Source organism: Borostomias antarcticus, assembly GCF_949987555.1.
Source record: "Borostomias antarcticus genome assembly, chromosome: 29".
In the NCBI taxonomy this organism is placed as follows: domain Eukaryota; kingdom Metazoa; phylum Chordata; class Actinopteri; order Stomiiformes; family Stomiidae; genus Borostomias; species Borostomias antarcticus.
In genome coordinates, this window is record NC_140262.1 from 3,266,605 (window position 1) to 3,280,799 (window position 14,195).

General features: G+C 45.8%; 1 protein-coding gene across 1 annotated transcript; it reads left to right on the top strand.

The window, feature by feature from the left end:
* Positions 1 to 3,600: 3,600 nt before the first annotated feature.
* LOC311326767 (ATP-sensitive inward rectifier potassium channel 12) lies at positions 3,601 to 4,905 on the top strand (the record flags this gene model as incomplete). The annotated part of the gene is made up of 1 exon (XM_084459723.1): positions 3,601 to 4,905. The coding sequence occupies one exon, from the start codon at positions 3,601 to 3,603 to the stop codon at positions 4,903 to 4,905; it is 1,305 nt and encodes a 434-aa protein (XP_084315849.1).
* Between the last annotated feature and the right edge of the window lie 9,290 nt (positions 4,906 to 14,195).

The window sequence follows — 14,195 nt, forward strand, 5'->3', positions numbered from 1 at the left end:
AACCCATTACATAACACATAATAAACACTGAACACTTAGCAGCAGGCTCCTAGAAAATGTTGAGTTAACTAGTTATAGCAAGCAGACAGGAGTGAGAATGAAAGTTCGGAGAACAAAATGGGGGGCAACAACTTGATTGGAGACAGCTGGTGACAAACAGAGAGATGGAACTGGATGTGAGAGAAACATGGGGGGTCCTCTGCCGGAAACAGGGGGACCTCAGCAGGAGCTCTGCCGGAAACAGGGGCGGAGCCTCTACCGCACAGCACCTACCTGCACTGCTCACTGTCCATGATCTAAAGCCAGTGTGTCACCTGCTTCCCCTCCCTCTCACACCACTATTCCCAGCATGCACTGTGTGTATGTATGTATGTATGTATTTATGTATTTATGTATGTATGTATGTATGTATGTATGTATGTATGTATGTATGTATGTATGTATGTATGTATGTATGTATGTATGTATTTATGTATGTATGTATGTATGTATGTATGTATGTATGTATGTATGTATGTATGTATGTATGTACTTGTTGTCTGAGTATCAGGTGATGAGTAGCTTCTCTACAGTGCTGTACAGTATGTCTTAATAGCGCTAGGCAATGCCATAGCCACACCTCAGACATTCACAGGTGTTTAAAACCTATTTGCTATTTGAGGATAATAACATAGTCCTTTTGTCAGGGTGTTAGAAAGGCACACGAAGTGAGGAAAAGCCACTTACCAGAAATAACATGTGACACGCACGCACACATGACACGCACACATGGCACACACACACGCACACATGACACACACACACACACACACACATTGTCATTATGTTTGATATCTGTCAAGAAATCTGGTGTATTCTTAGTGTTCTCTGAGCATGTCGTGTGAAGAGGCTGTAGGCTCAATTGTTCCTTAATACTCCTTGAGAGATCAAATCCTAACTTCCTAGTTTCATAACTGACATGATCATAAATCCATGCAATTATCCAACAAAGCTTAAGGCAAGTCAGTCTCTCATGCATATCTTGCATTTTCAATTTCAAACTGTAGATCTGAAGGTGACTGAACTCTATAAATTGTATTAGGGAACACTATTTTATTTATATTTTTCTAAATAAAATGAATGGACCGCACATTCAAACAAGAGATTGAAACCCAAGGGATTCCTCAGACCCTCCCAAGTCTCCCTAAATCAAAGCATTGAAAAATGTTTTCATATATGTACTGTAGCTTTCTTGAGCAGACTTATTCCAAGCAGACATGGGTTTTTACTTTCATTTGAACGATTCGTGGGACACCCGATATGCTACCACAGACTGATATGGAGACTCAGTGAACCATAGAGGCAAGGCAAGGCAAGGCAAGTTTATTTGTAGCACATTTCGGCAACAAGGCAATTCAAAGTGCTTTACATGAGACATTAAAAGCATCAAGTGCAAGAAACACATAAATGGTCATATACAACGAAATGCAAAAAAGGGCATTTAAAACAAAGTCTGATCAGGTCACGCACATTGTGTTTACAGGAGAGGCCTAAACTAAAGCATACTGAGAGCTTTTCATTCGGCGAGGGCGTCCAATCAGGCAGTTACCCCCGTCAGGATGTGTGTGATGATTGAACCACTGAAGGGATTTGAAAAAAAACAACTGCTTGTAATACACAATCAATGGGAGTGTGGATGTGACCAGGCGCTAAAAGCCGGCTGCGCCCAGAGGCCTCCGCCTCGCCCCTCCGGGGAACGACGCCGCGAGCCGGCTCTGTCGGTTCCTCGCTCGGGAGACTGAGCGGCACGTTGCGCTGGCCAGGTTCTATCTCCGCGTTGTCCCTGGTTACCGCCGACCAATCTAGTGGATGAGCTTAGATGCAGCATAATGACATCACCCATTGATTGCTGCACATATATGGAGCCTTATCCCATCATTCCTATTTCCTATTTCCTTTCCTATTTGGCGTTTGTACAGTATGTGAATGTTTTCATTCTAGAATATACATGAGACGCAAGCACAGCACAGAGCAGCCGAGTCTACAAGGTAGTCTGCCTACCTCCAGTACATACTGGTTGCCACGGGAAGAAGCAATAAATCTTATGACAACGTGATTAATAATATTGCTAATTGTACAGAATGAGGCCAAATAAATAGAGCTTAAAACCTGGCTTAGCAGTGACAGAAACATTTGTTTTTAGGCCATGTGAGTCTCTCCCTCCCGGTCCCTGTGAGAAGCATCTGGGGTAGTACACCAATAGAACTGTGACACGCACACAAGTCCCCTGGGTGGCAGATTACACACACACACACACACACACACAGAATCACACACACGCACACACACAGAATCACACACACAGAATCACCTTGATTTAGCTTGAGTTCAATGCTGACACGACAACACAAGTTTGAAGAGATGAAACTTTACTCTGTTTGATGAATTGAACATGCATGTACAAGGCTCACGTGTGATCCTGCTGTTAGAGCACCTGGAATCTGATATGTCTGCCGATCGTGTGTAGTAAGTAGGCTATATGGAAGGCTTCCTCGATCATACCATTCTCTGCCCTGAAGAAGACCAGTGCGGTCGAAACATGTCGGATTTGTATATTTTTAAGCCCAAGATGACTGAATAAAGGCTTTTTTCTCCTATCTTCCTCACCTTCTGGTTTTGAGTGCCTGGGGACCTGCTGCTTTTGCATTAGTTTCCCTCCCAAACCCCAAGAGCACCTGAAAGACTCGTATTATCCTGTTCTCACCTGAGCGCCGAGTTGAATCTGCTCTAGTTCTGGCTTCCTCGATCAGCTGTGCGCGTTACCTAACCAGACTTGAGTGACCATTCTGATCCAATGATAACACTGAAAATGATAGAAACGCCTGGCAGCTGTGACTTAGCATTGCATCACTCTCAACATGCATCAGAATTGGCACAGGACATTCCATGTGATTGAAGTGTGTGCGCATTGCCAGCTCCTCTCTGGTTGTCCAGCTCTCAGTACTGGACAGGAGAGCACTTGGGAGATGGCTGATTGGAATGTACTGTAGTACATGTGTTGAGTCATGACGTTTGTTCACGCTTCAGAGGAGGAGGAGGAGGAGGAAGAGTAGGGAGGGGCGGGCTCAGAGGGCAGTTTTGGGGATGAGGGTAGTGTGAACGTGATGATTCACACTGAACGTATTTGACAGATATTCATGATAAGAGGAACGATGAGTCATGCCACATTTTCAATAAGTATTCGTCATCATAAATTCATAACTGGAAAACAAGAAACTCAATATGCATGGATTGTGAAATAAGAATGTGAGGAATTTTACATTTAGTGCTTAATATTTCTAACACTTGAGGCACAGGACGTTGACAGACATGATAGGCTGATAGGCGTGATTTGATCATTTCGACTGATGCCTGTTTTTTTATCCTCTCTCCCCCAGGGGTCGGCCAGATCAAAGCACAACGCCCCCCCCTTCCCCCCCCCCCCCCCGGTGATGACGGCCTGAGACGAGTCTCGGCCAGTGAAACCCGCCGTGAGGGGCTCGCAGACCGCGTTGCTGGACCCCGGGCCTTCCCTGGCGCGCCCCCCCTGCAGCAGCCGGAGGCGCCGCCGGGAGGAGGAGCATGAGCGCGGGGCGGACCAGCCGATACAGCGTTGTGTCCACCGAGGAGGACGGCCTCCGCCTCTCCACCATGCACGGCATGAACGGCTTCGGCAACGGCAAGATCCACACGCGACGCAAGTGCCGCAACCGTTTCGTCAAGAAGAATGGACAGTGCAACGTGCAGTTCTCCAACATGGACGAGAAGTCGCAGCGCTACATGGCCGATATCTTCACCACGTGCGTGGACATCCGCTGGCGCTGGATGCTGCTGGTCTTCACCCTGGTGTTCGTGGTCTCCTGGCTGGTCTTCGGGCTGGCCTTCTGGGTCATTGCCCTGCTGCACGGGGACCTGGACAATCCGGCCGGGGACGACAACTTCACCCCCTGCGTCCTCCAGGTCAACGGCTTCGTGGCGGCCTTCCTGTTCTCCATCGAGACGCAGTCGACCATCGGGTACGGCTACCGCTGCGTGACGGAGGAGTGCCCGGTGGCGGTCTTCATGGTGGTCTTCCAGTCCATCGTGGGCTGCATCATCGACTGCTTCATGATCGGCGCCATCATGGCCAAGATGGCGCGGCCCAAGAAACGGGCGCAGACGCTGCTGTTCAGCCACAACGCCGTCATTGCCATGCGGGACGGGAAGCTGTGTCTCATGTGGAGGGTGGGGAACCTCCGCAAGAGCCACATCGTGGAGGCCCACGTCAGGGCGCAGCTCATCAAGGCTCGGATCACGGACGAAGGGGAGTACATTCCCCTAGACCAAATAGACATCAACGTGGGCTTTGACAAAGGCCTGGACAGGATTTTCTTGGTGTCGCCCATCACCATCCTCCACGAGATCGACGAGGAGAGCCCCCTTTTCGGGATTGGCAAACAGGACCTGGAGACGGCGGACTTTGAGATCGTGGTCATCCTGGAGGGAATGGTCGAGGCGACCGCCATGACCACGCAGGCTCGCAGCTCCTACCTGGCCACCGAGGTCATGTGGGGCCACCGGTTTGAGCCGGTCCTCTTCGAGGAGAAGAACGTGTACAAGGTGGATTATTCTCACTTTCACAAAACCTACGAGGTGCCGTCCACCCCCCGCTGCAGTGCCAAGGACATGGTGGAGAACAAGTTCCTGGTCCCCAGCTCCAACTCCTTCTGCTACGAGAACGAAGTGGCCTTCCTCAGCCGAGACGAGGAGGAGGAAGAGGAGGTGGGCGGCGGCAGCAGGGCATTGGCCAATCTGAGTCCAGACCGGAACAGTCGACACGAGTTGGAGAGGCTACAGACCACCAGGGGACTGGATCAGAGGTCGTTCAGGAGGGAGTCGGAGATATGACCCCTGGCCTGTGACCTTTACCATGGGGTCAACTTTTGATAACTTTTTCTTTCCAAGGGTAAAAATGCAGAACAATGCAAAGTGCCATAGGAAAAGCTGACTACTGTGATTGGTTGGGGAGAATATGAGATGACAGTTGTGAGGGAAAGAGGGACTTTATTGGAAGGATGTGGGTACAAGCAGGAGTAAACAGCTCTCAAAACTGTGGTACAGAATGTCCACAACAGAGGAAAAGTCCAGAGAAGGACCTCCTTCATGGAAACTTGAATATTTTTTTCATAATGGTAATTTTGAGTTGAGAGTGTTCAATGATAGTGCATCAAAAAGTTATAATGACAAACCTAGTAATTAAAACTTAGGTGTAAATACATTGCTTAGATAAGTTATGTTGTGTGTGGAGTATCATTTTTCAACAAAAAAAAACATCTTTAAAAAAAGATATTTAGCTATTTCAACATGCTCTAGGCACAAATTATAGTCTTACTTAGAAGCTTCCTGTAAGCTTCCCACATTGCTGGAACTCATAATCGCTGGAATTAAGTTCAATGACACATTTGAAGTTCCTGTAAAATGCACTGCTGCATTTGTAAGCTATAGGCCATGCTAGAACAACTGACCATGAGCCGTTGAGAACAACTTGAAAATAATATCAGTGCGATCTCAAGTCAAATATTTTTAATCAGTTGTGATGAGTATACACATAATTTGCACTATTATGAGAATATAGGGATGTATGTTGCAGATGGATTTAGAATGGGTATGGGGAACTAGGCCTACATATTTGGATATCAGACACATTTGAATACCCCTTACTTTAAAACATATACAGTATGAATTGACTTAATCACTATCATAAACCATATATTGACATTTTGCTACCATCCCCTAAAACCTGAGCAACACAGACGGCCTCCATTTCAGTTAGACACCAAGATCATCACCCAGAACCATCATGGGGGTAATATCATTACAGCCCATCTGTATCATTATTGTTCTCTTTAAAAACCAATCTATGCACACCATTAGTGTTATCAGGGGACACACGGTAGTTTTAATGGAGTTTTGTGGAATAAGGCAATGATGTAATGCATTATCATTGCATGCTTCTACAAGGAGAACAGTTTGACACAACCTAACATTAAAGTGTTGCCTAAATTCACTGAGAATTAAAGGATTTCATTAACAGCCTCCCCTCTTAATAGCAGTTCTATTTTAATAGAATATACAGTATGAAACCAAACTGCACACCAAGACTTCGGTTATTTTGCTAAGTATAGTATGACATGCATGCGGAAGGAATGGGACATGACCAGGTAAATGAATGTGTGTAAATTAAGAGAGATTAAGTTTTGCTTTTATCAATCCTTTTATATGGACTATTAGTGTCTCGACAGATTATGCATGTGTGACTGTGAAACCACCCAGAAAGCATAGGTTTCTCCCTGCTTCTTCAAGTCCTCATTTCATGTTTTGTGATTAATAAGAGCAACCCATTCAAAAAATACTAGTGCATTAGAACATATATTTTATAGTATACACAATAAATGGCCACTCACTAATTGAGACTGTCTGAGAAGCAATATGCTTACATGATCTGGTGGACAGCCCACATCTTAAGCAATAATACTGAAATGGACGGGCCTACTTACTAAACAAAATGGCCGAGTCAGTCAAGCCTGATTGTGTATTTATTCGTGTGTGGCGGTGCACTTTACAGCGTGTGCACTTTCTTAAACAGCTCATTCACGAGCGGGCGGCGCATGTCAGCTTCTTTCACAAGTAATCAGGGAAATGATAGAACTAGGACGTGAATAGCAAAGACATGTTTTAATATATGCTTTGGATTGTTTAAGTATGGAAATGAGCCATATTTGAGGAAGGTGAAACTGTGCGGTGTCTTCAAAGCCTTACTGTAGGTCTGGAGTCGATGTCAACACAATTCAAGCATCAGCACAAATAGTTCAAGCACACTGACTAGCAAATACTCTATTCTAAATTCAAACCAAAATGATCGGTATCTTTTAGAATCAGAAGTGATCATTTTCTTTTAGTTAATAGACTGAGTAGTTTGTATTTTATCAGTAATCTACTATAGGTGAAGCAAGACAATTGGTGCATGACAAACTCTTCTTGGCATGTGTAGCAGCATTCTGAATGTGTTCCTTGAACTTACGCCTACCCAGAATTTACTGCTCAACTAAATTGCAATGTATATGATGTGTCATAATATAATCTATCATATCTAATTCTTCTTTCCTCATAGAGATGTGGAGATCACGTCCCCAAAGACACTGCTTTAGTCCATTCCCTCTCATACTGTATCACGAATCACTGCCCTTACAGTATATTCCAAGAGAGGGGGAACCCAAAAGAGGATTGTAAATCTAGCACAAAAAGAGAAACCACTCAGCTCAAACATCTATCAGTCCTTTAATTCCAGGGGTATGCTTTACTCTAAATATTTCTAGATAATGTGTTGCTTTTTTAGACGTTTTAGAATGCAGTAACATACATACCAGATTTTTGGGGATTATGAATGAAGCCTTCTTGTCCAAATCCTTGACTTTATGGCATTGCCTTCTGGGAAGGCTCTGGTATCCCGATGTGTGAAACCTTTGTACCTACTTGCAACGTTTCGATGGTAACCATGATAGAGCATCATCAGCTTCTATGCTGCATCATCAAAATGCATAGTTCCATCACGTTTTAATTTGGTCCCTAATAATTTGAGATGAGGTTTTGATGTTACCCAATCCCATTATTAAAACAGAGAATGCACTAGCTCTAAAGATGTACCAAAAGTACAAAAAGTAGATAAAATATAACAAGCAATTGCTAAATATATACACAAATCAACACATCTATTTTTGTATTAAGTTCTTAATAGTATTTCAGTATTTCCTTGAGATGCAGTAGAGCAAAGTCATCAATATTTATCAATTTTTGTATCAGAGAAATCAGAAGAAATCACTAATGGGAGGCAAAAATATAATTCTTGTCTCAGTTATCAATATATTTTGATTTTTGTTTCATTTCAGCACAGAAGCTCATGATTAAACAGGTATTTCTCTTAAAGGGATGATTGGACAACCTTTGACCTCTGTAGAAGTCTTCCTATGCCCACATTAAGAAATGTCTACTGGGCTTTTTATTTTGATGGATGATGCAAAGTCAATTACATTATTCAATTAAAAACCTTATTGTAAAATACATTTGTTCTGAAATGTACTTTGTTCACAAATACATGGTTGCTATCATTGCAAAACGTTTTCCATGTTTCAGATATAAACAGCAATTGTGAACGGAAAATCATTCAGCATTCAGCCATTTTGCTGCACCCAAAGTCAAATTCTGGGAGTGTCCCTATGAATCCAGGTCCTCTGAAGGACTACGTCCTAATAAATTGATCAACTGTCCAAATAATACATCATGATTGAGAAGGTACTAAGATGGAGATCACGATTCATGTCACCACAGTCAGATGACTCCCTCCCAATTATTCAAGGGAGCTCATCAATTAATCACTGTGACACGCAAACTACCAGCAGGGACAGAGTCCTTTAGGGACCAGCAGGGACACAGTCCTTTAGGGACCAGTGGGGACAGAGTCCTTTAGGTACCAGTGGGGACAGAGTCCTTTAGGTACCAGTGAGGACATAGTCCTTTAGGTACCAGTGAGGACAGAGTCCTTTAGGTACCAGTGGGGACAGAGTCCTTTAGGTACCAGTGGGGACAGAGTCCTTTAGGTACCAGTGGGGACAGAGTCCTTTAGGTACCAGCAGGGACAGAGTCCTTTAGGTACCAGGGGGGACAGAGTCCTTTAGATACCAGTGGGGACAGAGTCCTTTAGATACCAGTGAGGACAGAGTCCTTTAGGTACCAGGGGGGACAGAGTCCTTTAGATACCAGCAGGGACAGAGTCCTTTAGATACCAGTGAGGACAGAGTCCTTTAGGTACCAGGGGGGACAGAGTCCTTTAGATACCAGTGGGGACAGAGTCCTTTAGATACCAGTGGGGACAGAGTCCTTTAGGTACCAGCAGGGACAGAGTCCTTTAGGTACCAGTGAGGACAGAGTCCTTTAGGGACCAGTGGGGACAGAGTCCTTTAGGTACCAGCAGGGACAGAGTCCTTTAGGGACCAGCAGGGACAGAGTCCTTTAGGGACCAGTGGGGACAGAGTCCTTTAGATACCAGCAGGGACAGAGTCCTTTAGATACCAGCAGGGACAGAGTCCTTTAGGGACCAGCAGGGACAGAGTCCTTTAGATACCAGCAGGGACAGAGTCCTTTAGGGACCAGCAGGGACAGAGTCCTTTAGGGACCAGTGAGGACAGAGTCCTTTAGGTACCAGTGAGGACAGAGTCTTTTAGGGACTAGCAGGGACAGAGTCTTTTAGGGACTAGCAGGGACAGAGTCCTTTAGGGACCAGCAGGGACAGAGTCTTTTAGGGACTAGCAGGGACAGAGTCTTTTAGGTACCAGCAGGGACAGTTCTTTAGGTACCAGCAGGGACAGAGTCCTTTAGGTACCAGTGAGGACAGAGTCCTTTAGGTACCAGTGAGGACAGAGTCCTTTAGGTACCAGTGAGGACAGAGTCCTTTAGGTACCAGTGAGGACAGAGTCCTTTAGGTACCAGTGAGGACAGAGTCCTTTAGGGACCAGCAGGGACAGAGTCCTTTAGATACCAGCGGGGACAGAGTCCTTTAGGTACCAGTTGGGACAGAGTCCTTTAGGTACCAGCAGGGACACAGTCCTTTAGGTACCAGTGGGGACAGAGTCCTTTAGGTACCAGCAGGGACAGAGTCCTTTAGATACCAGTGAGGACAGAGTCCTTTAGATACCAGCAGGGACAGAGTCCTTTAGGTACCAGTGGGGACAGAGTCCTTTAGGTACCAGTGGGGACAGAGTCCTTCAGGTACCAGCAGGGACAGAGTCCTTTAGATACCAGCGGGGACAGAGTCCTTTAGGGGACAGAGATCAGCCAGTAACAGCCAGAGGGAGATCAATGGGGAGAAAGGCACCATTACTCATAAAAACTGAGAAAACTTGGTTTGTTTTGCTCTGTGAACACATTCTTTGTGGACCACTCTTGTGATTTATTGTGTGTGTGTGTGTGTGTGTGTGTGTGTGTGTGTGTGTGTGTGTGTGTGTGTGTGTGTGTGTGTGTGTGTGTGTTTCGTTCTGCAATAAGTTCAGCACAACAGCCATTATACTTGATCTCTACTGACATAGCTAACTGACATTACTGTATGTCGCTCATATCGCTCCCAGGTTTTGGTCCAGCGACGTATAATCCTCTATTCTCGCATGAAAGGCCCGGGCGTCACGTCGTGTAAATAATTGAGGTTGGAGTGATGAAGTAAGCCCCAGTGAGGGACAGATGTAGGATTAGCAGAGCCGAGCGGTTGTGCTGAGCTCAGGCGTTGGTTCGCAGGAGATACTGACTAGGGGGGGGGGCAGGGTCAGGAGAGGCTACCATGTCCGAATGGAGGAGGGATCTGGTCATTATGTAATGGGGTGGTGGGTAGTTAGTGTGTGTGTGTGTGTGTGTGTGTATGTGTGTGTGTGTGTGTGTGTGTGTGTGTGTGTGGAAGAGGCCTTGGGAGTTTGGATAGCTCTCACGGCAGGTGAAGCTGCCACAGGATTAATGGAGGCTCATAATGAGTATATTGCAACAAGGGCCCAAATAGTATATAGTATCGCTCTGTAGTATAGGACAGTTTAGTACAGGGGGCAAAATGGCAGCCTGGTTGAACAATTAGTGTCGCTTGACTTAATAGCCGTGTTGATATTTTGCCTAAGGGTGGGTTCACAGGTCGGAGTTCAAGGGGTGCTGTATAATGGATCGCCATCTGTCTGCATTGCGAGGGTACGCTGGCAGGAGATGGGATGAGATAATCTGTTCTGTAACTGATTCAAGGATCACTTCAATCCCAAGACATGTCAGACATGGACACGTGACACTGCGCACCCCTCCTAGGGACAGATGGAGCAGAGTGGACCATGGTTTTATTTCTCTCAATAGCTGCTTCTCATAGAAGGCTGATTGAACAGATCTTTGCCGATCTGTCCATCACAGAATACTGCTACATGGGTTTGGAATACAAGAGGTTTCAGATTGAAATTTGAGAAACATTTATATCTGGAAGTAAAAAAAGATGTCCTTTCAGTGTCAGCTCCGATTCCATCCTACATAGGAGGGTGCTCTGAGGTCAAGGCGGCAGAAAGGATATTACCAAGACAAAAAAGAGGTTTTACAGTAGGTGTTGTTAGTGTTTGGCAAAAGATGATGTTAAAAAAAAGCACATAAGATGTTAAAGCTATAGTTTTCCTCCAATACTAGCATTTCCTACCCACTGTCAGAAAAAGCAGAAATTCAATAATGGTCCATTAGCAGCAGTCCACAGCCCCTGGGCCCCTGAGTGTCATTGCACCGGCCTCTCCACTCACACCCACAGCTGCCTCTAATCAAACCTATTAATTACCATACACAGTCCACAGTCACGTGATCAGCCGTCCGGGAAAAAATAGCCCGCAGCAGGCTAAACCAACCAAACATGGCTAAACCAACCAAACACAACCAAACATTGAGACGTCTGCACTCATACCTGCCTGACCGCATTTCTCACCCCCCCCTCTCTTTTCCTTTCCATTTTGAAGTACTAGGCTACACCCCCCACCCCCACCCCAAGAAAACCAAGAAACGCACCCGACAAATCTACATTTTCCGCATTGATTTCTTCATTTCATTGACTGTTTCTTTTGTGTCCGACGACCACTTGATACCGTGCTTTTGCCTGAATAGAGACCGAGGCAGGAAGATACCCACAACCCCCCGGGAATGCCCCCTTCTGTGCGTCCGAGAGAGCCTGCCCACACGTACAGCCCAGCCCAGCTGGGGGCTTTGATTCGCGTAGTAGGAAACCAGAGACGCTCCATTGAAGTGCAGACTGACTATTGGAGCCAGACGATGTATGGGTCCCAGCGGCCACGGTCTCTACCAGCCGTACAGTACAGCTAATTATACCCGGATCACACTCCCCACGGTCGGGGCCGTGGCTGACAGCAAAGCGATGGCCAGTCATGTTGAAGGAGCTATATAAAGCACTGTCAAGTGTCAAGCTGCGCGGCTCACCGGCCTCGTTCGTGGCTCAAAGTACCCTTTAGTTACCGTGATAATATATAACTCTGTGATTGAGACTAGCTCTGAGGTATTTGCTGTTGTTGTGGATTGACAGCCAATTCCTCTACAGTGTTTTATGGAGGATTATTACAAGCAAACACACAACCCCTGTGTGAGGCTGCAATAAGGCTGTGATGCTAGAGCACAAGACAATTATCATACATACGAGGGTGTATTTATTTCATCCTAATCGGGCCATCGTCATAGACTACCTTTGCCTACTGTTAAGATAAACACATGGGCCTAAATGCAAAGAAACCCCAGGAGCTGATTAAATGCAGTGGAGCTTCGCGCCACCACTGTCCCGTCTCCTCGAGGTCGTGGCTGGCCTTTATGTCAACCCTGATTCATGAGACAACAAGGAGGACAACCTGAGGGGACGTGGGGGGGGGGGTAGTCATTTCCTGGGTCTCAACCTAGGTAATTACCTGCATGTGCCCATAGGCCCTCACTGTGTTGGAGCGAGAGAGAGAGAGAGAGAGAGTGAGAGAGAGAGAGAGAGACCCAGATGCATTTCCAATACTATATCATCCTCTTGATTGCTCTTCTTACCTCGTCCATTTCTCCTACGAAGGCGGAACCGCCAGCCCTATTGCAGTAGGATTTACAACAAGGTATCAGTGGTTGTCTGAGCCACCCGTGATCTCCGTAGACTAGCGTTCTGTCACACGGTGAAGTCATGAGAAAAAAACAGGAGCTCTTTCCTTTCCACGGGCTCTTTGGTTTGTCTGGGACTGGGAGTCTACTCAAATCTGTCAGCGCCTTTCTCTAATGGACCTCAGGATCCCCACATCACCCCTCCATTCCTCCCTCTATCTCTCCATCACCCGACCTCATGCCTGTAAGAGTACTCTCTCTCTTTCTCTCAGTGACATCACCCAGTCCCTGGACACAGCCTCTGCTCACAGACAGGGTCTCCTGTGTCAGGGAGAATGGAGGCCATTGTTGACGGGGTTTCAGGAGAAGGCATTCACACACAATGGCGGAGCAGGGGGCGTGTGGTGGTAGTGGCAGGGGGAGACAGTAGGGATGCAGGATATATCGACAATCCTATCGGTATAGGCCGATGTTAGTCTTTTATATATATATATATATATATATATATATATCGGTATAGGTCCGATGTGCAAAACAGGGCCGATGTGAACAGCAAATAATTATTAATTATGTCTAGCTGCTCTTGTGTGTTGTTTTTGAGAGGAAACTGTGGTAAATCTATGATTTAGCAGCTTTTCAGAATGTTTTGGAAATAGAGACAGTGTTTCCATGTGTTTTTTAGTATGTATAACATTTGATTATCATAGAAACTTGTTTTTATACAGAACATACCTAGGTTACATTGGTAAATATTGGTTATCGGCCATGACAGCAATATTAATATCTGTTATAGGTATCGGCAAAAATGTTCATACCGGTGCATCCCTAGGAGACAGCACCCCGTCTAACCTGACGTCGAGCCATGTTGACGAGGAGGGGGAGTCAAGTAGCGCTGAATACCTTACCATGCATCTCTAAACATACTGTACCACCTTATATCAGCACTGTGTTCTCAATCTGACAGTCGTGTCACTGAATAAACCAGGCCAGGTCCAGCCTGGCTTATGTGCGTTGGCTGGCTTGTTTCTGTGTGGGACTGGTAGGACGGTAATGTCTGATAAAATAAAGATGGGTCTTGTCACCTGGACACATCAGTTCCAATGCTTCCAATGCTAATCCAGCACAATGAGAGCAGGATAGCCAGTTAGCTAATGGGCTCACAACAACTAGCAGCAGCTTCCATAACATTAATGGTAGCGGTCAGTGGCTAAAGCAGTTACACTGATGATTCCTGTAATGTTAGCTATTTTGCTGCAAAAAAACAGGTAGTCAAAATAACTTACCTGATATAAAATGGGCACCGCAAACGCGGGCATTTCTGATGATGTCCTCAGTCCAGTCCGTACGCTTAATAATGGCTTGTAGCCACAGGCGAATTAGTCTGTCTTCCTCTGCTACTATTTCAAGAATGCGCCCATACTTGTGTTGACTAGGCTGTAAAAGGGTCTATAATTAACAAATATGACCCACGCTCGTTTATTTATGGCCGATGGCTCTACCACATAAATTCA